General features: G+C 36.7%; 3 protein-coding genes across 3 annotated transcripts; all 3 read right to left on the reverse strand.

Moving 5' to 3' along the window:
* Positions 1 to 1,813: 1,813 nt before the first annotated feature.
* On the reverse strand, positions 1,814 to 4,579 carry LOC128781025 (olfactory receptor 5J3-like). Its single transcript, XM_053925111.2, has 2 exons — positions 4,504 to 4,579; positions 1,814 to 3,044 (listed from the first exon to the last, which is right to left on the reverse strand). Exon 2 carries the CDS (start codon positions 3,019 to 3,021, stop codon positions 2,083 to 2,085), a length of 939 nt encoding a protein of 312 aa, XP_053781086.1. The 5' UTR covers positions 3,022 to 3,044; positions 4,504 to 4,579; the 3' UTR covers positions 1,814 to 2,082.
* A 5,891-nt stretch (positions 4,580 to 10,470) lies between these two features.
* On the reverse strand, positions 10,471 to 11,784 carry LOC128781013 (olfactory receptor 5J3-like). Its single transcript, XM_053925033.1, has one exon. The coding sequence runs from the start codon at positions 11,723 to 11,725 to the stop codon at positions 10,760 to 10,762; it is 966 nt and encodes a 321-aa protein (XP_053781008.1). The 5' UTR covers positions 11,726 to 11,784; the 3' UTR covers positions 10,471 to 10,759.
* Positions 11,785 to 18,620: 6,836 nt separating this feature from the next.
* Positions 18,621 to 23,896, reverse strand: LOC128780802 (olfactory receptor 5J3). The gene is made up of 2 exons (XM_053923624.1): positions 23,648 to 23,896; positions 18,621 to 22,188 (listed from the first exon to the last, which is right to left on the reverse strand). Exon 2 carries the CDS (start codon positions 22,167 to 22,169, stop codon positions 21,231 to 21,233), a length of 939 nt encoding a protein of 312 aa, XP_053779599.1. The 5' UTR covers positions 22,170 to 22,188; positions 23,648 to 23,896; the 3' UTR covers positions 18,621 to 21,230.
* Between the last annotated feature and the right edge of the window lie 1,373 nt (positions 23,897 to 25,269).

Genomic DNA, 25,269 nt, shown 5'->3' on the forward strand with positions numbered 1-25,269 from the left:
ATTTCCCCTACAACTTCTCTCTCTACGAGAGAGAATTTATTTCTCATTTTAGCATCCAGTTCCTATATAATAGTATAATGGACAAGTTTAAGGTCAGTATTTGAAAAAAATCTAAACACTTTTCCCATAAAATAATCCCCTCCCCCACACATGCACACTTAATAAACTATTATTTTATCTGCATCCTGGGGGCCAGACCCTTCTTTTGCAGAGTGCATATTGTAGAGAATTTATTAAAATTATAGTTTGATTTATTTTTCTGAGTTTTAATTAACTGGATTGTATATTATTCCTTGTGTTACATACTCAAGGATATAAGATATTGAATGCTTTTGAAAAGTGTGAAGAACTGTATAAAACCATGTTTAGTAATGATCATCATTATTATATTTTCATTTTATTCTTAAAATAAAATCTTTCATACAAATTCGTTTGCATGAATGCCTCACACATAAATGTCACATGTATATATATATCTCCTTATGGACCCCCAATTTCCAATAACATTTTAAATGATCCTAGAAAATCATGAAGGGCTATATGAATGTTATGTGATGTTTTCAGCATTGGTGGTGGTGATGTTATTTTTTCATTCTCAGAAGCAAACTTGTATATGAATTTCTTTGCATAATTTTCTAATATTATATGTGTTTTTGCTTGCTCCCTTCACAGATATTGGAACCACTCATTTATTTGATTTTGGCTGTCACTGAGAGAAAAGCATTTTAATCTAGCTGCTATGTAAATACATGAGTTAATAGTTATAGAGCATTCAGCTGTCCCATCGTGCTGCCTAGCTGATTGACCTGTAGTTAGTTCAGTATTTAAAGCAAACCCCCAAAATTAAACTTCATTTTATTTGTAAATGAGGATGTCCTCTAGCATACTGTATTTGTTTTCCGGATAGGACATTTTATAGCAAGTTAGGGAAACAGGATCACCGTGGAACGATCAGCAATTATGGGCTGACTTTACCATTACGTACCTGCACATACAGTTTGAATCAGAGGGAAAACCATTGGTTTCATGTGTTTCCCCTGTCTGGAATACCTTCAGGAAATTTTCTGTTTGATGTCTAAAGAATATGTTGGAAGATCCTTAAAGAAAAGGAGGAAATGAGTCTGATTACTAATGACTCCCTAATTATTGTGTAGGCATCCTTTCTAAAATTCTTCAGGGTAGGTTTTACCCGAGAATTAGCGGCCCTTTCATGTGAAATGGAAAAACAGTGGCATTCCGTCCTGTTCAATTCCATGTGTGATAATGTGAACTAGGTTCAGGAATAGGGACATAGTTTAGCCCAGCAATCTCCAACCTTTCTGGCACCAGGGACAAGTTTCATTGAAGACAATTTTTCCACAGTCCGAGGTTGGGGTGGAGGGAGACAGGAGGCAAAATTCAGGTGGTAATGCCTGTGGCATCTATGGACCAGGAGGAGGTAGACTGAGGATCTCTGATTTAGACTAACTACTGTGAGTGTGGAGATAATCTAGTATAAGTTCTTTTTCTGGGGTGTCATCCAGTGTTTAGATTTCTTTTGAACAATATCTGACTGAAAGAGTACAGGCAAGTTTCAAGATCAAGCATCTCTCAGCTTTGTCGGACAAGTCAAGTGTGATATCTTTTGCTTGAAAAGTATTTTATTTGTTCTGTGCAACAAAGAGTCCAAGTTATAATATATTTTATTATTTATACATTTTGTTTGTATCTCTCTATTTTTGTGTTTTGTGTCTAGATATCTTTATATATATATATGTGTGTGTGTATGTGTGTATATATGTATAAATATATATATATGTATATATATTTACTTCTACCCATATGCAAGAATTAAAATGTCAACAATTGTCCAGACATAACTAACTTGGATCATCATATGTTTTTAGGTTAGCTTACACATAACCATCTACATGTACTACAACATGTAATTCTTCTCAGCCTTTTTCTTCTACTGTAAAACTCAGGGTTCCAATTAAATAAACTCTAAGATTCCTTTGGGATCCAAGTTTTAATAAATTCATATAAATATCATTATCAAAAGCACTTGCTTATTTATTACTGTAGGGCACATATGGTATAAAGTTAATGAGGAAAACATTCCATGTCTATAGCCCTTTTCACAGCATCCTTCACCTCCTTGTTTCTCAGGCTATAAATCAATGGGTTCAACATAGGAATGACAAGGGTATAAAAAACAGATACCACCTTTTCTTGTTCTAAGGAATATTGGGAGCTTGGTTGAATGTAACTGAAGCTTACAGAGCCATAGAATAAAGTCACAGCTGTGAGGTGTGACGCACACGTGGAGAAGGCCCTGTGTCTCCCTGCTGCTGAGCGGATCCTCAGGATAGCAGCGACAATGAAGATGTAGGAGATCATCACAGTCAAGAAAGTGATCATGGCAATAACGCCGGAGAAGATTAACAGCAACAGTTCATTCGTGGATGTATCAGAACATGACAGCTTCAACAGCGGGGGAAGGTCGCAGAAGAAGTGATGGATGACATTGGGCCCACAGAAAGACAATTTCACCAAGCCGATTGTGTGTATCAGCGAGTTGATTAAACCTCCTACACATGATCCGATGACCAGGGCAACACAAACTATTTTTGTCATAGCCACTGTATAAAGTAAAGGGTTCACAATGGCCATGTAGCGGTCGTACGCCATTGCTGCCAGCAAGAAGCCCTCGATGGTAACAAGTAACGCGAAAAAAAAAAATTGCACAGTGCATGCAGAAAAAGAAATTGTATCCCGTTCAACAAAGAAGCTCAGCAGCATTTGGGGTGCAAAGACTGAGGAATAGCAGGCATCAACAAATGACAGGCAGCTTAGGAAATGATATATGGGTGTTTGAAGTTTGGGAGTTATGTGGATTAAAATGAGCATTCCCAGATTCCCCAGCAAAGAAATGCTATAGATGAGCAGAAACAACACAAAGAGGAACACTTTCAGTTCAGCACGATCTGTCAGCCCCAAAAGGATAAACTCAGTAACCATTGTCAAATTAGCGTCAGCCATGTATGTGCTTTTTTTCTTGGAAACTGTTAACGATAAGAAGATGGGAATAAATGGAGAGTAATCATTCTGCACCATCGAAACTACTTGTAGTCCCTAAGTAGCTTGTGTGGCTTGAGTTCTTGACTTCTCTGCCCTGGTTGTTTTATCTATAAAATTAGAAAAATTTAACGAGAAAGTCTCTAGTCTTCTCAAGCAGTGTTTATTTGCCTGTTCTGTAAGGAAATTCCATGATGAAAAATGAAAACATTAATTTTCCAGCTTCAGGGTGCATTTAAAATGCTGGTTTTAATGTGAAGGGGGGAAAATGAATGAATTTCATTCTAAAATATGTAAAGAAATCCAGTTTAGAAAGCACACTAATCCAAGTTGAAATTTTAATCTATGTTACTATGAGACCCTTTTGAACGCCCCATTTTGTATTTAAAAGTACCTGATGTCAAATATATCAGGATGGAAGAATAAACTGTGCTGTGGCATTTAATGCAAGACATTGCACCTATGCCTTTCTGTTTGGTTGATACTCCACATTTTTTAAACTTGGTGTAATGAAAGGCCAGGTCCTGACTTCCACCATCTCTGAGCCACCCTTAGAAAATAGCCAGAGGCACTGGCTTTGAAGCAGACTGCCCCCTGGGAAAGAGAGAGGGCCCTCTGAGCTGGGATAGGCAGCATAGCGGCTAACAAGAGCTTATAATTGGTCTTTCTTATCCAATAGAAATATCACTCTGGAAACTCAGGAAACAGAGTCTAAACTTTTTCTGAGAAGAAGCAGAGCAAACCCATAAAATAAAGCAAATCTTTGAAACATATAGGTACTTCCTCATAATATTTTTTATGTTGCAATCCATTTCTTAGAATATGCAGTGTCTTTTGTACTAAGTCAATGCAAATTTGCTTTTATGTTATTTTATCTGAATAATTTAACTATATTTTCACATTTATATAAAAAATAAATATTTTGAACAGTTTACAGTATGGTAGCTTCACCTCCACAAGATAAAGAATGATGATTTTGGTGGCTTCATTCTTTCACTTATGAGTCATAGACACTACTTTTGAGGACAGTAAGTAAAACTCATAAAAGAAGAGCATTGCCAGATTACCACAGTGATAATAAATGAACAGATGACCGGTACACTCAGTTGCTGACAGGCGAGTTATACCCACGGAAATATGTAGTTATGATGGATTGCAATTAATCCTTTAGGAAAGGATATTTAAAATTGAATTAAAACATTGCTTTTCCATTATTCCGTTAGAAGTTGCATAACAATTTTGATGTCAATGTTGAAAATGAAATAGTGTGGGATGAGGAGTAGGAATAAGTGGCCAAATTACAAATTGCTCCCACTCCTCATCATTGGAAGTGTTTATCAGATTAAAAGCTAAACATCGTTTTTTCTTTCTCATCTTTTTTGTATTTTTACCTGATTTGCAACCTAGTGTGTGCATGGGATATTCAAATAAGTGAATTTGACTTACCAATGGAAGAAAAAACATCCAAAACTTTACCTCATGTAGGAACCTCACGATCTCTCATCCCCATGGTTTATTTCTATACATTGCCTCCCAAACAAAACAGAAAAACAATAATTCCGTGTGTCTGATGTTTACAGTCATTCAAAAATTAAGTGAATGATAGAAGTTAGGGGTAGCAGAATTGGAATTCCAGCTTCTTTAATATATAAGAACCGAAGGCATAACCTCCAGGGTGAGAAGGCAAGTGTGAGATGATCAAAACACAATCGTCTCAAAAGATAGCTTCTCATACCACATTCTGTTCTGCATTTACCTTAGTCTAATGGGAGTAGGGTCCCTGGAGTTAATCTTCTGATTAAAAGGATGTATAAGGAAAACACAGACTCTAAGACTATAACGTTTTTTATGACGCGGAATGAACAAGGTGCAGTGAGAGGGTTTGAAATTCGGGGAGAATCAGGTGAAAGAAACTGCAGCATCCTCATCCTGGGCAGTCAGCTGTTCCCAGGGACCAGTGGTTGTCTGTCCCTCCCTGCAACACAATGGCCCAGATGCCTCCACTTGTCCCCAGGTGGTGGTCTTTAGCAGTGCCCCAGGGGGTTGGCTGTCCCTCTCAAGAACCAGGATGGGCCTTATCTTTAGTTTCTGAAACAAAGGCTTTAACACATGCATTATCTGCTAGACTCATTAACTATTTACCTTAAACTAACATTTTCCACCTCCTAAGTCTCTTATCATGGTCTCATTTATACGTGGAATCTAATAAACAAAATAACTTACTCATGCATTTCTGAAGGTATATGAAAATGTTGCAGGCACTTTGGGCAACTGTTTGGCATGAAGCTGAATAGATGTGTGGCTTGTGTCCCAGGGCAGCTACTTAGAGATGAGTGTGTCTGTCCACAAACATACAGAAACAAAAATGCTCTCTGTCGAGGCCAGTATTTTTTTCTAGACTGTACGTGCTGGCTAGGGTCTTCTGCATAATTTCAAATAGAAGTGGTTACTGTGGATATTACTGTCTTTTTCCCAAAATCAATTATGGGTTGGGTAATGCTGGATATCTGTTATTGCTCATTTCTTCTGATCAGATTTGCTACATTTTCATCCCTTATTATTCTTTTAAAAGAATGACTTTATTGCTTTTCTCTTGTTATATGATTTCTAATGTATATATTCTATTTTTATTTAGTTCCTTTCTTCTTACTTTATGCAATTTATTTCAAAAACTTTCCATATTGATTTTTTGAAACATAGTTTATTTGTAAATATATTTATTTATGTCCAAACTTATGAAGATTGATTACTTGGCTTTTCTTATGTAAATTTACTGTGATATAAATAAATAAATAAATAAATAAATATACCGTGATCAGAGAAAACAATTTTATGGCACTACACATAGTCAAGCTTTAAACGTTCCATATGCATTTAGAGAATGAGTCTTCTGTACTGTGGCGTAGTGGTCCCTGTATTTCTACCAGGCCAATTAAATGGTTCATGCTGTGATTTTATTTTTGTTGGCTGCATCTCTCAGTTACTCGGAGAGCTGTTTTAAAACCTCCAGCTAGATCTATGAAATTTATTATCTCACTTTCATCAGCTTTCTTACAAGTATTTTAAAGCAAATTCATAGGTAAATATAAGTTTAGAATGATTTTTATTTTAACACTAAGGATCATGCTTTTTTTAAATTATAATAATATTTCCCTTCATGATTTTTCTTCTTTTTTAGGTATTAGATAAAGGTTTTTTTAATTTTTTAATTTTCACATAGTGTATTTCTTATGTTTTTACTGTTGTTCAAGCACAGTTGTCTCCACTTTCCCCCACCTACCCACACCTTCCACCATCAAACCTACCCTGGTTTGGCTTTCTCCATGTGTCCTTTGTACATGTTCCTTGATGACCCTTTTCTTCTTCCCCACATCGTCCCACTCCTCCCTCCCCTCTGGTTACTGTCAGTTGGTCTTTAGTTTAATGTCTAATCAATAAAACAAACAGGAAAGCAAAATATAATCCCCTTCATGTCTGATTTTCAAATGTGAACCCAGTGACACCAGCTTCCCCTAAGTACCTTTTCCTTTCTTTTCACTTTCCATCTCCCTGTGTCCTTGTATCTCTTGTAAAAGGTACAAATGGGCTCTCAGTGTAGGCCATTTTTCCCGCGCCCCGCCCCAGGGCGTATTTGACAAAGTCTAGGGACATTTTTGATTGTCCTCAATGGGGAGGAGTGTTGTTGCTGACATCTCGCGTTGACCTACAAGGAACAGGATGCCCACACCACAGAGATTCTCGGAGTCTCCAATGGCAATAATGCCAAGGTTAATAAACCTTGATTGAGTTTGCTAATCTTTGTTTTTATATGTAATCATTGGCAGAGCTGATTTTTCATGGAGCATCTCTCTGTCAGATTTATGTTTTTCCTTTTGACCTTTATTCCTTCCTTGTCGGATGCTATTAATTAATCAAGATGCCACTATTAACTTTGGTCTTCGTAGTCTTTTATCTAGGTGTTTTGGTTAAATCTTTTCTTGCTTGCAAGATAAATTTTAATATATCTGTTTCTCATTAGAATTCTTTTAAAGAGGATCCAAGAGAGCAACAGAGTAGGTGGAAGTTACACTCACCTCTTCCCAGAACTAAACTGGAATTAAAACTAAAATAGAGAAAAGTCAGCCTGAAAACCAACTGAAAACTAGCTGAATGGTGTCTTTCTAAAAGTAGTAATTTACCACACCAAACACTGGAAAAAACTTTCGACAGTTTATTTCTTCTTTTCTATAATTTTTGTCATTTTCAGCCTCTATTTTGCTTCACTCAGTTAAAATTGCCTTAGAAAGTCAACTTTGGTGTGGCTTTAATCAGTAAATATTTTTGAATTCATTTTTTATTATTTGACATACAATATTATATTAGCATCATGCTTATAACATAGTGATTAGATATTTATATACTACAATGAGTCTAGTACCCATCTGTCAACATACATAGTTATTATATTACTAACTATTCCTTATGCTGTGCTCCACATCCCATGCCTTATCTTAGAACTTGAACTTTGTACTTCTTATTCAGTCAATATTTTTAATGTTTTTGCATATTTACCTTTGTGGATATTTTCTTCATTATATTCTGTATTTACATTGGAATAGTTTATTTATGCTTAAAACTTTTTTTTGCTATTTCTTATTATATAATCAAAGATTCTCTCAGCTTTTGCTTGTTCATAAGATCTTTATGTTTCTTGCTTATTTTAAAAGATTTTCCCCCCGAAAATAGAATTTTCAATATTTACTTTATCTTTCATACTTTAGAAATGTTAATTCATTTACCCCACTTTTTGTAATTTCTTTGAAAACTGATCTTACATCTTACAGTAGTTTTTTTTGACAATGAAGTGTCTGTATGTGGGCTTTTCTGCATTTGTTGACTTTGGATATTCTGCCCTTCTTGAATATGTCTGTTGAAGATTTATCAGTTTTGAAAAAATTAGCCTGTCTTAAAATATTCATTGTATCTATTCTCTCTTCTCATTCGGGGGCATAATCTACATGTATTTCACACCATTTGACTATATCACACATGTATCTCTCATACTCTGCTTTATCTTCTAATGTTTTTCTTCTCTGAGCTTTAGTTTAGATTAATTGGTATTGGCTTGTGTTTGAAATTATTAATCCTATCTTATGCTTTGTCTGATATCCTCTAAATTCCTCTTTTGAATTCTGATTTTCAGGTATTGTGGGATTTTTTTCCATAACACTATTTGTTTCTGGTTTTTTTAATAGCTTTAATGGATATAATTGAAGTTCAAAAAAGTACACATATTTAATACATAGAATGTGGTGCATTTGGACATATGCACACACCTGGGAAACCATCACCAAAGTCAAGGTGATAGACATAGTCATCACCTCTAAAAGTTTCCTCACGTCTCTTTGTTTTGTTTTCTTGGTCTAAGAACACTTCCCATAAGATCTAACCTTTTCACACATTTGAAGTACACATTTCAGTATTTTTCATGATGGACAGTGCATTATACTGCAGATCTCGAGAACTTCTCATCTTGCGTAACTGAAACTTTATATTCGTGGAACCAGAGCTTCCTATCCCTCCCCCACCACCCAGAGTCACTTACACCTCAATGTCTTCTGTAGCACTCTGAACAACGGCCAAGATATGGACACAGCCCAAATGCCCATCATCAGGTGAATGGTTACAGAAAATGTGGTGTATTCATACAATAAGGTATTAGTCAACCTTAAAAAGGAAGAAATTCCTGACATTTGTGATATCATGGGTTAACCTGGGGACATTGTGCTGAGTGAAATCAGCCAGTCACGGCATGATTCCACTTAGCAGAGGTTTCTAAAACAGCAAATTCATAGAAGCAAATTATAGAGTGCTTCTGTTTAAATTTACTTAATTCTCTCTTGAAATATTTCATCTTAGGATGTTTTCTCTTTTTTCTTCAATTTCTTTAATATGTTAATCATAGTATTGTTTGAAACCTTTTTCTAACTCTCCATATAGCTCTTCTATGCTTTGTGCTTTTTTTGCATTTTTTATACTTTCTGATTCTTGCCTATGAATACAAGTTTCATACAAACTGGAGATTATGTTACTTTCCAAGGAGGAGGAATTCATTTTTTCTCTAAAAAGGCATCAAGGAAGAGAAGCTGTGTGTTACCTCAATTAGTAATCGACCTGAGACTGGACTTTGGAGTCAGAGTTCATTTTACTTTTGACTTGTTTCAGCTGTGTAGATTTCCCAAGGTGTTAAGATGTGCGTCTCTCTCTCTCTCTCTCTCCACCCTTTCTCACCTGCTCTTAAACACTGTAGAAAATTCAGTTTTAACTTTCTGGAGGTGTGAACTTAGCCTCTTGCCTTGTACATCTTCAAACTGCAGCAAATGCCTTGAAGGGGCTGGCCCTGTGCAGCGCCCAGGCCTTTAGCTGTGGCGGGACATCACCAGCCAAGCACCAACAGCCTGGAAGATTTCACTCTGTCTTTCCAGCTCAGTCTGAATATGTAGAGTCTGAATCTCCTGGTGCTTCTGAAAGAAAATTCTAGCCCTTCTGTGCCTGACTCAGAGCAGGATCAAAGCCTGGCAAATGTTTTCAGGATATACCTGCATTTGTTGCTGACTCCCCACCAGCAGGACCGTGTGTCTTCAAAGCACAGCAAGAATGCAGGAGATTTCAACCTGCCTCTGGGGCCCAAACCAGCTTCATGCACGCTCCACTCACGCCCTTCCCTCCAATTTCCTATGGGGCAAAATAACTGTGTTTAAGATTATGTATAATCCAGTCCATCTTTGAGCCTACGTAACTGCTTACATACAGCTGCACTGTTTTCTCTTTTCACAAGTTCAGATTCAGTAGGTCCTCTTTTTAGTAGATCAAACTATTTAATATTTGTATTATTTGGGTCACCACCAAAAGTCCCTACCTGATATCAGAAGTTCTCCATTTAAGTCTGTCCATCTATTATCTATTGTCTGTCTACCATTTATCTATTTACCTATTTATCCAACATCTATCAATCATCTATCTGTCCATCTATCTATTATCTACCTATCTATCTATCACCTACTTATCTGTCCATCTATTCATCCATCTATCCATCCGTCCTTCTATCACCTATCATCCATTGTCTGTCTCTATATCTATTTATGTGTTTGATCCAGGTCTGCTCTGGCCCAGAATTCATCTAATGCCCTGAAAGGAAATATAATCATGTATGACAAAACCAGCAAAGTGCCTGCCAAAAGCTCTACTGGTTTCTGAGAGCTGGCAGAGATCTCCATGCACCATAGGCCTGCCTTTTCCAGAGTGCCCTGACTCAGTGCCATGAAAGTCAGCTCACTTCTCCATGTCTAGACCTCCCTGAGTTCTACACCAATCCAGTTTCTGTAATACCTATTTCATTTTATCAATAGCTAAAACCTGTATCACGTCTTGCTTTTCTTGTTATTTCTGAGCAAAAATTATTTTAATCACAAGCTACTCCATCATCCAGAAGTAAAAATATTCTGTCATTTTGTAAGCAACTTTCCCTATGTTTTCTTAACTCTTTATTTTGATACATTTTAAACTTCTAGAAGAGATTTTAAAATAATAAAAATTTGCAAGAATAGGTAACTATCATTCATGTCTCATATTTCATGTGGATACCTTGACTGTAGCTCTGTTTGTGATCATACATCCGTGACACAATTTCCAAGAAATTAGCTATTTGCAGGTTAATGTTATGTTAAAAAAAAAACGTAGATAAGATGGAGTCAAATTGGAGCTCTTTTCCACATATTGACTTTTTTGCTGCCTCTTTCACGTCCTTATTCCTTAGGCTATAAATCAGTGGGTTTAGGAAGGGGATCACCAAAGTATAAAACACAGAAGAGACCTTCTCTTGTTCCAGGGAGTACTGAGAGCTTGGCTGGATGTAACTAAACGTCCCAGACCCATAGAATAAGGTCACAGCAATCAGGTGGGACGCACAAGTGGAGAAGGCTTTGCACCTCCCCTCAGCTGAGCGAATTCTCTGGATGGCAACAATGATGCGGATATAAGAGACCATGACGATGATGAAAGTGAACACTGCAATAATCCCAGAAAAGATCAAAAGCAGCATCTCATTGTTATGTGCATCAGAGCAAGAGAGCTTCAGAAGAGGGGGGATGTCACAGAAATAATGATTCACAATGTTCGGACCACAGAAGTCCAGTTGCAGCAGCCCTATCGTGTGTGTCAGTGCGTTAACGAGCCCTCCCAAGTAAGATGCCAGGACCATCTGAACACACACTTTTTGGGTCATGATGACTGTGTACAGCAAGGGACTAGCTATTGCTGCATAGCGGTCATAAGCCATCACAGACAGGAGGATGGCTTCCATGGTTGCATAGACTGCAAAAAGGAAACTCTGTAGAACACAGCCAGAGAACGTGCTGGACTTGTGTTCTGATAAGAAAGTGACCAGCATCTTAGGGGTAAGGACAGTAGAGTAGCAAATATCACAAAAAGAGAGGTTGCTGAGAAAGAAGTACATTGGAGTATGAAGCTGGGCATTTAACCCGATCAAGGCAATCATCCCCCAATTACCCACCAAGGTCATGAAATAAATGAGGGTGAAAAGCAAAAAGAGAGGAATCTGCAAATTAGGATTTTCAGTTAAACCCACGAGAAGGAATTCCTTCACAGCTGTGTGATTCCAACCTGGCATGCTTGCAGGGTTATTCAGCTCTTTAGTTGCAGAACAAAATAATGTCCCTCAGATGAAAAATAAATGATGATTTTCTCCACGATCCAGTATCCATCACAGCAAGGAGCATTTGGGTTTACCCTGTAGTTAGATGAAGAGAGGAAATGAACTTCAAGCAGTGGACTTTATGTGTACTAGAGAATCTATCTGTGGTGATTCGCCCCACTGGAACTAGAGTTTTCTCGTTCCTCGCTTCTCAGTTTGCACAATATAAAACTGGGAGAAAGAAATTCTTAGATCATGAAAGTATTAACTGTTGAAACTGATACTCAGATATGCCTTGAGCCAGCAGGCCTCTGGCTCATCCCATGGAATTTACAAGTTCTCTGATGACATGAACTACAAACTGAACGACATTCTGTGATAGCAATTTTTTTGTTTTCTGTGCCTGAACTCTTCCTACTTTTCACACCCAGTTTACTCATGAAACTGCCTTTCACAGTATTCAACCCCCTTCCTTTCCAAATCTCAAGCATAAAACTTCTTTTGCTTCACCTTCGGCTTGGAAGGTCAATGACTGTGCTCTCTAGAGAATTGAGACAGGAAGGAAATGGGCTAAACAATCTTTTTATTTGCTATTTACTATTAAGGCCGATCAAAACATAGCAGTGTGATTCGACTTGAAAACTCTTCCCTTTTCTATTCGATTAACTTCACTCTCACATCGTTGGTTTTCCTCAGCATTCAAACAACAAACCCAGAAACCAAATGGAGAGAAGCAAAGTGTTACTCTGAGGTAACAAACTGTATCTATCACGACATGACTGTATCAAGTATGTGCTGCTTCCAAAAGGTAGGCATCACCTTACTTTCTCTTGTTCTTTGATATGACATAATACTAGTGCAACAGTATTTATCGTTAAATAGTAGTAAATCCATTCATGTGTGCACTCATACATTCAGTCAAAATATATTAATTAGTACTTTGTGCCAAGAAATGTTATATTTGCTAGAGATGAAGCAGTGAATACGAAGAATGCCATGCTTTCAAGGAGCTTACATTTATTAAGGAAATAGACCCTTATTGATATACTGCTGACAATCGTGATAAGTACTGTGAAGAAGAGTAAAGAACGGGATGTTGAATAGTAAGAAATGGTAGGTACTCTTCTATATAGTGTATTACTTTCCTATTGCTACTATAACAAGTCACCAAAAATTAGTGGCTTAAAATAACAACCATGCCTTTTACACAAGGCAGTGTGTTAGGCATTAGACACCTCAAGAAGGATACATGAGTTGTGGTCTCATGGAAACGGAAGTCCACTGAGGTCAGGGCTTGGGTGACTTTGGGATGTTGTCGTCAGGGTATTTCTAAATCAAAACCAAAATCTTTATCCTGTAAGTATATAAGCTCACCCCTCACAAACTGAGATTTTAATATATATATTTTGTTTATATATAATCCTGTTTATATTTTAGATTGGTGAATTTGAAACACCACAAATCCAAATTTAAGTGTATCCTAGAAAAAAAGGAATAACTTCTTGAAAATGACAAGAATTTATTTGTTTTTTAATGAAATATTTTTAAAGCCATAAAGAAACCTATTAATAAAACAATAATGTAAAATACAAATTCATAGTTTCATAGCTCAGAAATAAGCTCAATTTAAAAAAAGTAGAGGTGAAGGGAAATTTGTGTGTTCCTTAATGACCCACTTCTTCTTCGGCAAGGCTCCTTACTGTAACGGGAACATCACATCATGGGAGGATATTAGAACTACGCAGGGTTGAGTTCCAATGTAATTCTGCCCTAGCTCTGCCGTATATTTTGCCTATCTGCAACAAACCATTTAAAGAAGAACATAACATAGTTCACATAATTTTCCCACGGACCGTTTGGAGAAAAAAGGAAAAAATTGGAGTTCTTCTCAATTTAAGTACCATAGATTTCATATAATATATGTGAACTGACGTGATATTGAAGGACAAGAGTCAACAACACCAGGACCCATGAGAAACAAGTATGACTTCAAGAAGATGGTAGTGAGATTTCTAGTAACAGCTTTATCCATCAAGCTCATAATAGAAAACTATAGGGAATGGCATTACCAAGGATCAAGGTATAATTTTCTCTCATGCTGTTAGAATTACAGCTAGAACACAGATTCCTTCTGTCACTAAATGCTGGGCTTTGATACCCTTCAATGTAATCTTCCTGATAAGATAAGAGGCTGCTTTAGAATACTAGTGCGCTCGAGAATTCTCTTAGGGAAACAAATACCCAAATCACATTATAACACTGTAGAGTATGCTCAAATGCAATTTTGCCAACTTTTCCAACTTTGAGATTAATATCTTGAAATCACAGGATGAAAAAAAGGTATTTGTATGAAACATACGAAATTCATTTACAGTAATTTATTTTTGGTTTATGACTCCAAAGAGACATTTGAAAATACAGAATAATGAGTGATCAAGGACACAGTTAGTGCTCAGGATGTTGGTGAGAGAAATCCTAAAGTGTATATAGCATTTGTCCTTGTAGTGAAAAGTGAACCCAACCAAATGCCCATCAAAACAGTGAGTGATTTTCAATGTAATGACCTTGCCATACTGTAGGTGCATAGTTGTTAACCCGACTTGTATTCCCTATGTGCTCTCATGCATCTTTGCCCACAAAATACTGTTATGTTAACATAATATTTAGAAATGAATTCATTTTAATTATTATGTATTATTAATAATATATATTATAATATATTATATATTATATATTATTATATATTTTACTGTTCATAGTATTGCTCATGTTATTTTAGAGTATTATATACAAATAAATATATAACTGGTTGTTCCATGAACTATGTTATATATATATATAAATTTGTAAGTATATAAACTTATACTTTAATATAATGTACACTGAACGGTTTATGATTAAAATAGTCTACAAGATGAAAAAAAGAAATGACAAACAGAAAATTTAACAAAGCAGAATTCACAGACAAAATATCTAAAAACCGACTATCAACAACAACATTGACACACTGAAAAACCCAAAACTGTATAGCCTAGATAGGCTGACTTCAAAGCAAAGCATGCTGATTTGAAGACTATTTTATGCAGGCACACCAGAGTTGCGGTGGGAATAACTGACAGCTTGTCACGGCAAAAATAGTCTTCTGCTGTTGACCCAGCAATTCCGCTGCTGGGATTGTACCCTAAGAACACTGAAACACCAATCCAAAAGAACCTATGCAACCCCAATGTTCATAGCAGCACAATTTACAATAGCCAAGTCCTGGAAGCAACCTAAGGGCCCATCAGCAAATGAGTGGATCCAAAAACCATGGTACATTTACACAATGCAGTTCAACGCAGCAGAGAGAAAGAAGGAGCTTATACCCTTTGCAATGGCATGGATGGAACTGGATAGCATTATGCTAAGTGAAATAAGCCAGGTGGTGAGGAACAAATACCATATGATCTCACCTTTAACTGGAACATAGTCAACAAAAGAAAAAAGCAAACAAAATATAACCAGAGACATTGAAATTAAGATCAATGTAACAATAGCCAGAGGGGAGTGGGGATGGAATAGTGGGGAGAGGGGTCTCTAGCAGCTACCATAAAGGACACAAGGACAAAAGCAAGGGGGAGGGGGAGGTGGGAGATGGAGGTGGGACTGGCTGGGGTGGGTGGAGGGATCGGGAGAAAATGCAGACAATTGTAACTGAATAAAAAAAACAAAAAAGCAAAAACATTCTTGTGCTCAGGGAATCCAGTGTCTGTGTGCACGCCCAGGGTGGTTAGTGACAGGGCATAGTGACAGTTGGGGTGGATTGAAAATAATTCTTAAAATACCACTAGTGGAATCATAAAATAAAACTAGATGGAAAAGATTTCCAGAAACTATTATTATGTAAGATTGGAATGAAATCATTTTCCTTGTAATACAGCTAAAATGCATTATAGTTCTCAGATATCCCATTTTCCATAAATATACAAGTAGCTTTAGACTCTATATAAACCAAGTATAATCTACATAAAATGCAGACATTCTCAAATACACAAATATTAATTATGGATACTGGGGAAAATTCTGCCCTTGTCACAAAATAAGAACATTTAAAAAAATAAACCACTGGTTTGGAAATTATCCGGCATTTTGAGGAACAGCAGTGAAATCATAATAGCTGGTAACAGATTCTTACAGTGTGGTGATAACAGGAAATAGCAAAAGCCTAAATAGACCCACATTATCACTTCCTAAACATACTCACTACTCAGAAAAGTCGAAAGCAGAGAATCTAGAGAAGACCATGGTATCATGATACTTTAAAGGACTTATCGCTGAGGGTAGAGACTTTTTGTGTCTGCTTTCCTTCCTTTTGGTGACACAACCTGTGTCCCTCGGTGTAGATGGAATCTCAGAAGTCCACAGGTTGGTTCATTAGCATCTTCTCAGGTGTCTTGGGACTGGGGCTAATCAGAGTAGCAGGTCCTCTCAACAGTTACTCAATAGATGCCTGTGCTTTCACTTTAGTAAAAGGTACCCCTTTTATACATCAAACAAGTTTAAAAATGAACGTGTTCTCTAAAAGTCAAAGAGCTCGGGTGAAGCACAACACAGAGACTAAATGCCATTGCAAGAGCTAAAGAAGTGTGTTCCAGTGCCACGCAGGCTGCTCAGACAGGTGTCCGGGTGTTCTGATGGTGGAGGAAGTGAGGCTGTGCTCTCTGCTTTAAAGTGGGGACATCCACGCGTGACTAGCTACCCCGCTGATCCATTGTAACATTCATGTAGCTTATGCATGACATCACACCCCGAATATTTTAGCAATCATTCACATGAAAGTGCTATGATTACACACACGCATAGAATTAATTGAAGTGTATGCTCTCCTTTGGGAGAACTTATATAAAATGCATGTTTTCCTTCCATCTAATAATTCAACAGCCATCATAGATCTGTGGACAGTGTGGAAATTTTGCATGTATCTCACATAGGTTTTTAGCTTTTTATGTAATTTTATATTTCCTTCTCTTCCATCGTACAAATAATATAAACATTGTGTGTTTGGAAAGGGTGGCAGATGGATGTGTACAGTTCTGCTGTTAAATTCATTAGGATGTCTTAGGTATTTTAGGATAATAGTAGAGTAAGTTAGAACATATGCAGATAAATAAAGTGTGAAATCCTGGGTCAATCCAAATATTGCACAAAAATTTCAAGGATTATGACATTATTATACGGTTGTGAAAATACTGATAAAACATTAACATGTCTTTAGATACAAAATGAAAGATGTTACCAGATTGTAAGATAAAAATCTTACTTAGAACCAATAGAAAAGTATCAGTTATAAGTTATGGCATGACTTCTCCACCATACTTAACAGTGTTTGCAGCCAAAAGAAAGTTGGATTCTCAATTAATACTTCTTTCCTATCTTCCTCTTTATGCCATCGACGTGGCAAACCTTACCTCATCTGTGTCAAGAAAATATTGTTATTTCTGAGAAAAAATTATAAATGTATTCCTTTGAGATAAATGTTCTTTCAATATGATCTGCAAATTATTTGTCTGATCTCACTAGAAAATTTGGCATTATTCAACACATTCCACTAACTCATTTGCCCCACCCCCACTGCTCAGTGTCAGTGAAATAAACATGCAGAGTTATCCCCTAGATTTTATTCATGACCTCAATCAAATGCACACGATTTTATAAAAGGAACACCAGTTTTAGTAGTTTAAGTTTGTGTATTCTTTTTATGACTGAAACATAATACAGCTTCTCAGCAACCTGTCTCCTCATAGAAGCAGAAAATTAAATCTAGTTATATGTAATTGTCATAAATATCCTACCTTATTCTAACTTCTTCTCGACTGTGGTTTATTTTATAAAACATATATTCAATTTTAATTGTATATTTATCTAATTAAAATTATGTGTTAATTGTCTCTATTTATGGGTATTATCAGGGTAGATCTTAGAAATAAATAGGAATTAGGGTGATAATGCAGAACAAAATTAATAAAATCATATCTGAGGGGTTCTTTCCCAATTATTATTCTGACTTATGTTCAGGCAGTGACTTCACTCTAATGGTTGCATTTGCCTTATGGTCAAAGAAATAGTGTTGAGCAAGATGAGTGATTCCACGGGAGGAAAAATTTTGCCTCTGAAGTGACTTTGGCAACATTTGGCTACATTTTGGTTGTCATCAATAGGTGGACTGCTACTAGCAGCTACTGAGTAGAGACAAGAGACAATGCTAAACACCCTAAAATGTACAGGGTAGGCTTCTCTTCACCATACCTGCACCCCCAAAATGGAAGCATTGGCCCCAAATGTCAGTTGTGCTGCTTTTACAAACTTGAAGCCAGATAAACTCATAACCACTTAGAGTTTGCAAATACATTGCAGTGTACTTATTTTAAAATACCTCATCTTGGAAAATGAAAAATAACTCTTAGATTAAATTGTCCCTATTAAAGAAGCTGACGTGCTTCTTCATGCCAGTTTATGTCCCCTAGCACAATGGAAGAATGATTAGAAGTCAGCTCATTTGACAATATTCTCTTCAGTGCTTTTTTTAGAGTACACTAAACTTAAAAGAATGATCCAAAATAACCCATATACCAGGTGTTATACAGGTATTGAAAAATAAACCAAAATATATATTCCTTGCTGCCAAGGAACTTTTAGTATGAGTGTGTTGCCAGACAATTCACCATATACATTCAATACAATGTGATAAAGAATAGGATAATAAATCAATATGCAAAGGTAACTGGCCAGTAAGGATTATTATTTATTTTAGTTCAGGAATGTTTCAGAATAGAATAAATTTGGAAGGAACATGAGAGAGGCAAAAACACTGTAAAAGAGTGAGGTTGGAAAGTTGTCTTAAATGTTGGAAATAAATTCACAATAGTTGACACACACTGGCACAGTGCTGATAATGAAAGGGGAAGAGCAGGCCATGCCTCAGAGTTTGCTCAGTGATGTAAGCTCTCATTCCTCTGAAAATCCAGTTTCGTCTGATAGCTTTTCTGAAGGCGTGTTTTAGGTTCTTGTTTCTGAAGCTGTAGATCAGTGGGTTACACATTGGAAAAACAACCATATAAAACACTGCCACTATGTGATCGCTGTTTAGGGAGTGGCTGCTGGCGGGCCGTAAGTAGGTTAATTAGAGTGATCCCTAGAATAAGGTGACTGCCAGGACATGGGAAGCTACAATTACCATTCTCAATTCTTACCTGTGCACATGACAATTGATGGCATAGCATCTGATATTTCATAGAAAAGTCTTCATTTGTTTCCTATCCACTAATTATACTTATCATTTAAGGGCATTTTGAATCTTCTTGGTTGAGCTTCATTTACTTTCAGAATATGAATGTAGGGTATATTACTCTTTTCAATTTCTGGCCTACAATTTCCCCTACAACTTCTCTCTCTACAAGAGAGAATTTATTTCTCATTTTAGCATCCAGTTCCTATATAATAGTATAATGGACAAGTTTAAGGTCAGTATTTGAAAAAAATCTAAACACTTTTTCCATAAAATAATCCCCTCTCCCACACATGCACACTTAATAAACTATTATTTTATCTGCATCCTGGGGGCCTGACCCTTCTTTTGCAGAGTGCATATTGTAGAGAATTTATTAAAATTATAGTTTGATTTATTTTTCTGAGTTTTAATTAACTGGATTGTATATTATTCCTTGTGTTTCATACTCAAGGATATAAGATATTGAATGCTTTTGAAAAGTGTGAAGAACTGTATAAAACCATGTTTAGTAATGATCATCATTATTATATTTTTATTTTATTCTTAAAATAAAATCTTTCATACAAATTCGTGTGCATGAATGCCTCACACATAAATGTCACATGTATATATATATCTCCTTATGGACCCCCAATTTCCAATAACATTTTAAATGATCCTAGAAAATCATGAAGGGCTATATGAATGTTATGTGATGTTTTCAGCATTGGTGGTGGTGATGTTATTTTTTCATTCTCAGAAGCAAACTTGTATATGCATTTCTTTGCATAATTTTCTAATATTATATGTGTTTTTGCTTGCTCCCTTCACAGATATTGGAACCACTCATTTATTTGATTTTGGCTGTCACTGAGAGAAAAGCATTTTAATCTAGCTGCTAGGTAAATACATGAGTTAATAGTTATAGAGCATTCAGCTGTCCCATCGTGCTGCCTAGCCCATTGACCTGTAATTAGTTCAGTATTTAAAGCAAACCCCCAAAATTAAACTTCATTTTATTTGTAAATGAGGATGTCCTCTAGCATACTGTATTTGTTTGCCAGATAGGACATTTTATAGCAAGTTAGGGAAACGGGATCACCGTGGAACGATCAGCAATTATGGGCTGACTTTACCATTACGTACCTGCACATACAGTTTGAATCAGAGGGAAAACCATTGGTTTAACGTATTTCCCATGTCTGGAATACCTTCAGGAAATTTTCTGTTTGATGTCTAAAGAATATGTTGGAAGATCCTTAAAGAAAAGGAGGAAATGAGTCTGATTACTAATGACTCCCTAATTATTGTGGAGGCATCCTTTCTAAAATTCTTCAGGATAGGTTTTACCCGAGAATTAGCGGCCCTTTCATGTGAAATGGAAAAACAGTGGCATTCCGTCCTATTCAATTCCATGTGTGATAATGTGAACTAGGTTCAGGAATAGGGACATAGTTTAGCCCAGCAATCTCCAACCTTTCTGGCACCAGGGACAAGTTTCACTGAAGACAATTTTTCCACAGACCGAGGTTGGGGTGGGAGGGAGACAGGAGGCAAATTCAGGTGGTAATGCCTGTGGCATCCATGGACCAGGAGGAGGTAGACTGAGGATCTCTGATTTAGACTAACTACTGTGAGTGTGGAGATAATCTAGTATAAGTTCTTTTTCTGGGGTGTCATCCAGTGTTTAGATTTCTTTTGAACAATATCTGACTGAAAGAGTACAGGCAAGTTTCAAGATCATGCATCTGTCAGCTTTGTCGGACAAGTCAAGTGTGATATCTTTTGCTTGAAAAGTATTTTATTTGTTCTGTGCAACAAAGAGTCCAAGTTATAATATATTTTATTATTTATACATTTTGTTTGTCTCTCTCTATTTTTGTATTTTGTGTCTAGATATCTTTATATATATATATATATGTGTGTGTGTGTGTATGTGTGTATATATGTATGTATATATATACTTCTACCCATATGCAAGAATTAAAATGTCAACAATTGTCCAGACATAACTAACTTAGATCATCATATGTTTTTAGGTTAGTTTACACATAACCATCTACATGTACTACAACATGTAATTCTTCTCAGCCTTTTTCTTCTACTGTAAAACAGAGGGTTCCAATTAAATAAACTCTAAGATTCCTTTGGGATCCAAGTTTTACTAAATTCATATAGATATCATTATCAAAAGCACTTGCTTATTTATTACTGTAGGGCACATATGGTACAAAGTTAATGAGGAAAACATTTCATGTCTATAGCCCTTTTCACAGCATCCTTCACCTCCTTGTTTCTCAGGCTATAAATCAATGGGTTCAACATAGGAATGACAAGGGTATAAAAAACAGATACCACCTTTTCTTGTTCTAAGGAATATTGGGAGCTTGGTTGAATGTAACTGAAGCTTATAGAGCCATAGAACAAAGTCACAGCTGTGAGGTGTGACGCACACGTGGAGAAGGCCCTGTGTCTCCCTGCTGCTGAGCGGATCCTCAGGATAGCAGCGACAATGAAGATGTAGGAGATCGTCACAGTCAAGAAAGTGATCATGGCAATAACGCCGGAGAAGATTAACAGCAACAGTTCATTCGTGGATGTATCAGAACATGACAGCTTCAACAGCGGGGGAAGGTCGCAGAAGAAGTGATGGATGACATTGGGCCCACAGAAAGACAATTTCACCAAGCCGATTGTGTGTGTCAGCGAGTTGATTAAACCTCCTACACATGATCCGATGACCAGGGCAACACAAACTATTTTCGTCATAGCCACTGTATAAAGTAAAGGGTTCACAATGGCCATGTAGCGGTCGTACGCCATTGCTGCCAGCAAGAAGCCCTCAGTGGTAAGGAGTGACACGAAAAAGAAATATTGCACAATGCATGCAGAAAAAGAAATTGTATCCCGTTCAACAAAGAAGCTCAGCAGCATTTGGGGTGCAAAGACTGAGGAATAGCAGGCATCAACAAATGACAGGCAGCTTAGGAAATGATACATAGGTGTTTGAAGTTTGGGAGTTATGTGGATTAAAATGAGCATTCCTAGATTCCCCAGCAAAGAAATGCTATAGATGAGCAGAAACAACACAAAGAGGAACACTTTCAGTTCAGCACGATCTGTCAGCCCCAAAAGGATAAACTCAGTAACCATTGTCAAATTAGCGTCAGCCATGTGCTTTTTTTCTTGGAAACTGTTAACGATAAGAAGATGGGAATAAATGGAGAGTAATCATTCTGCACCATCGAAACTACTTATAGTCCCTAAGTAGCTTGTGTGGCTTGAGTTCTTGACTTCTCTGCTCTGGTTGTTTTATCTATAAAATTAGAAAAATTTAACGAGAAAGTTTCTAGTCTTTTCAAGCAATGTTTATTTGCCTGTTCTATAAGGAAATTCCATGATGAAAAATGAAAACATTAATTTTCCAGCTTCAAGGTGCATTTAAAATGCTGGTTTTAATGTGAAGGGGGGAAAATGAATAAATTTCATTCTAAAATATGTAAAGAAATCCAGTTTAGAAAGCACACTAATCCAAGTTGAAATTTTAATCTATGTTACTATGAAACTCTTTTGAACTCCCCATTTTGAATTTAAAAGTACCCGATGTCAAATATATCAGGATGGAAGAATAAACTGTGCTGTGGCATTTAAAGCAAGACATTGCACCTACGCCTTTCTGTTTGGTTGATACTCCACATTTTTTAAACTTGGTGTAATGAAAGGCCAGGTCCTGACTTCCACCATCTCTGAGCCACCCTTAGAAAATAGCCAGAGGCACTGGCTTTGAAGCAGACTGCCCACTGGGAAAGAGAGAGGGCCCTCTGAGCTGGGATAGGCAGCATAGCGGCTAACAAGAGCTTATAATTGGTCTTTCTTATCCAATAGAAATATCACTCTGGAAACTCAGGAAACAGAGTCTAAACTTTTTCTGAGAAGAAGCAGAGCAAACCCATAAAATAAAGCAAATCTTTGAAACATATAGGTACTTCCTCATAATATTTTTTATGTTGCAATCCATTTCTTAGAATATGCAGTGTCTTTTGTACTAAGTCAATGCAAATTTGCTTTTATGTTATTTTATCTGAATAATTTAACTATATTTTCACATTTATATAAAAAATAAATATTTTGAACAGTTTACAGTATGGTAGCTTCACCTCCACAAGATAAAGAATGATGATTTTGGTGGCTTCATTCTTTCACTTATGAGTCATAGACACTACTTTTGAGGACAGTAAGTAAAACTCATAAAAGAAGAGCATTGCCAGATTACCACAGTGATAATAAATGAACAGATGACCGGTACACTCAGTTGCTGACAGGCGAGTTATACCCACGGAAATATGTAGTTATGATGGATTGCAATTAATCCTTTAGGAAAGGATATTTAAAATTGAATTAATACATTGCTTTTCCATTATTCCGTTAGAAGTTGCATAACAATTTTGATGTTAATGTTGAAAATGAAATAGTGTGGGATGAGGAGTAGGAATAAGTGGCCAAATTACAAATTGCTCCCACTCCTCATCATTGGAAGTGTTTATCAGATTAAAAGCTAAACATCGTTTTTTCTTTCTCATCTTTTTTGTATTTTTACCTGATTTGCAACCTAGTGTGTGCATGGGATATTCAAATAAGTGAATTTGACTTACCAATGGAAGAAAAAACATCCAAAACTTTACCTCATGTAGGAACCTCACGATCTCTCATCCCCATGGTTTATTTCTATACATTGCCTCCCAAACAAAACAGAAAAACAATAGTTCCGTGTGTCTGATGTTTACAGTCATTCAAAAATTAAGTGAATGATAGAAGTTAGAGGTAGCAGAATTGAAATTCCAGCTTCTTCTTTAATATATAAGAACCAAAGGCATAAACTCCAGGGTGAGAAGGCAAGCGTGAGATGATCAAAACACAATCGTCTCCGAAGATAGCTTCGCATACCACATTCCGTTCTGCATTTACCTTAGTCTAATGGGAGTAGGGTCCCTGGAGTTAATCTTCTGATTAAAAGGATGTATTGAATGTGTGTAGTTCCTCTGTGCTTCTTGAGGGATTTAAGAAAATCTCAAGAATTTAATGACTCCCTTAAGACATTTAATTTCCTGTATGTTATGATACATAGAAGAACATATGGGGCAAAGATAAGTAAAACACAGACTATGAGATCTCGGGAATAATGCAGTATTATTAGTAGTGATGCCTGCTTTGCGCTTTAAAAAGGGAAGCTAGGTATTCTGTTCATAGCAGCACAATTTACAATAGCCAAGTACTGGAAGCAACCGAAGTGCCCATCAGCAAACGAGTGGATCCAAAAACTATGGTATATTTACACAATGGAATTCTACGCAGCAGAGAGAAAGAAGGAGCTTATACCCTTTGCAACAGCATGGATGAAACTGGAGAGCATTATGCTAAGTGAAATAAGCCAGGAAGTGAGGGACAAGTACCATATGATCTCACCTTTAACTGGAACATAAGCAATAGAAGAAAAAAGCAAACAAAATATAACCAGAGACATTGAAGTTAAGAACAATCTAACAATAGCCAGGGCGGGGGTGGGGGGTGGGGGCGGGGATAGTGGGAAGAGGGTATTACAGGAACTACTATAAAGGACACATGGACAAAACCAAGGGGGAGGGTGGAGAGTGGGGAGGGAGGTGGGTTCACCTGGGGTGGGGTAGAGGGATGGGGAGAAAAGGCATACAACTGTAATTGCATAACAATTAAAAAAAAAAAAAAAAAAAAAAAAAAAAGGGAAGCTTTTCAGAACACATGATCTCGGCCATATAGTCAGAACCACACAAACACACACATACACGCAGGCAAAATCAAAACCCAAACACACGTAGCATTTCAGGGAGTGGAGTAAGACCTGATAAGAAGCAGTGCTGTTCCTTTATTTCCTTGGGTTTTGACAATGGCAGAAAAGAAGATTAAATCTATTGCTTCCACAAGATTGACTTGACTGAACCCAGATGCCCATCTCTTGATTGTTTACTTTATCCTAGCAGGTGTTTGCTGGAAGGGCATTTGGGGAATTTTGCCTTTACTCTACAATTAATTAGGGATTCAGGCACCCATATTTCACACTGTTATCTCACATTCTTTATTTTTTATACTAAAAACATAATTTTTCCCTTAAATGCAAATTTCCTAAATCCCTCAATTAAAAGCTAATGGGGCAGGTGATAGAAGTAAGAATTAATTTATATTCTAAGCATATTTTAGGCCGAATTGTGATATTATTTTAAAAGACCTACAGTTTCAAGTA

The sequence above is a fragment of the Desmodus rotundus genome, chromosome 5 (assembly GCF_022682495.2).
Source record: "Desmodus rotundus isolate HL8 chromosome 5, HLdesRot8A.1, whole genome shotgun sequence".
NCBI lineage: Eukaryota > Metazoa > Chordata > Mammalia > Chiroptera > Phyllostomidae > Desmodus > Desmodus rotundus.

Bases quoted from the DNA above. Each gene is read 5' to 3' on its own strand.
- LOC128781025 (XM_053925111.2), bottom strand. From the start codon at position 3,021: ATGGCTGACGCTAATTTGACAATGGTTACTGAGTTTATCCTTTTGGGG.
- LOC128780802 (XM_053923624.1), bottom strand. From the start codon at position 22,169: ATGGCTGACGCTAATTTGACAATGGTTACTGAGTTTATCCTTTTGGGG.
- LOC128781013 (XM_053925033.1), bottom strand. From the start codon at position 11,725: ATGCCAGGTTGGAATCACACAGCTGTGAAGGAATTCCTTCTCGTGGGT.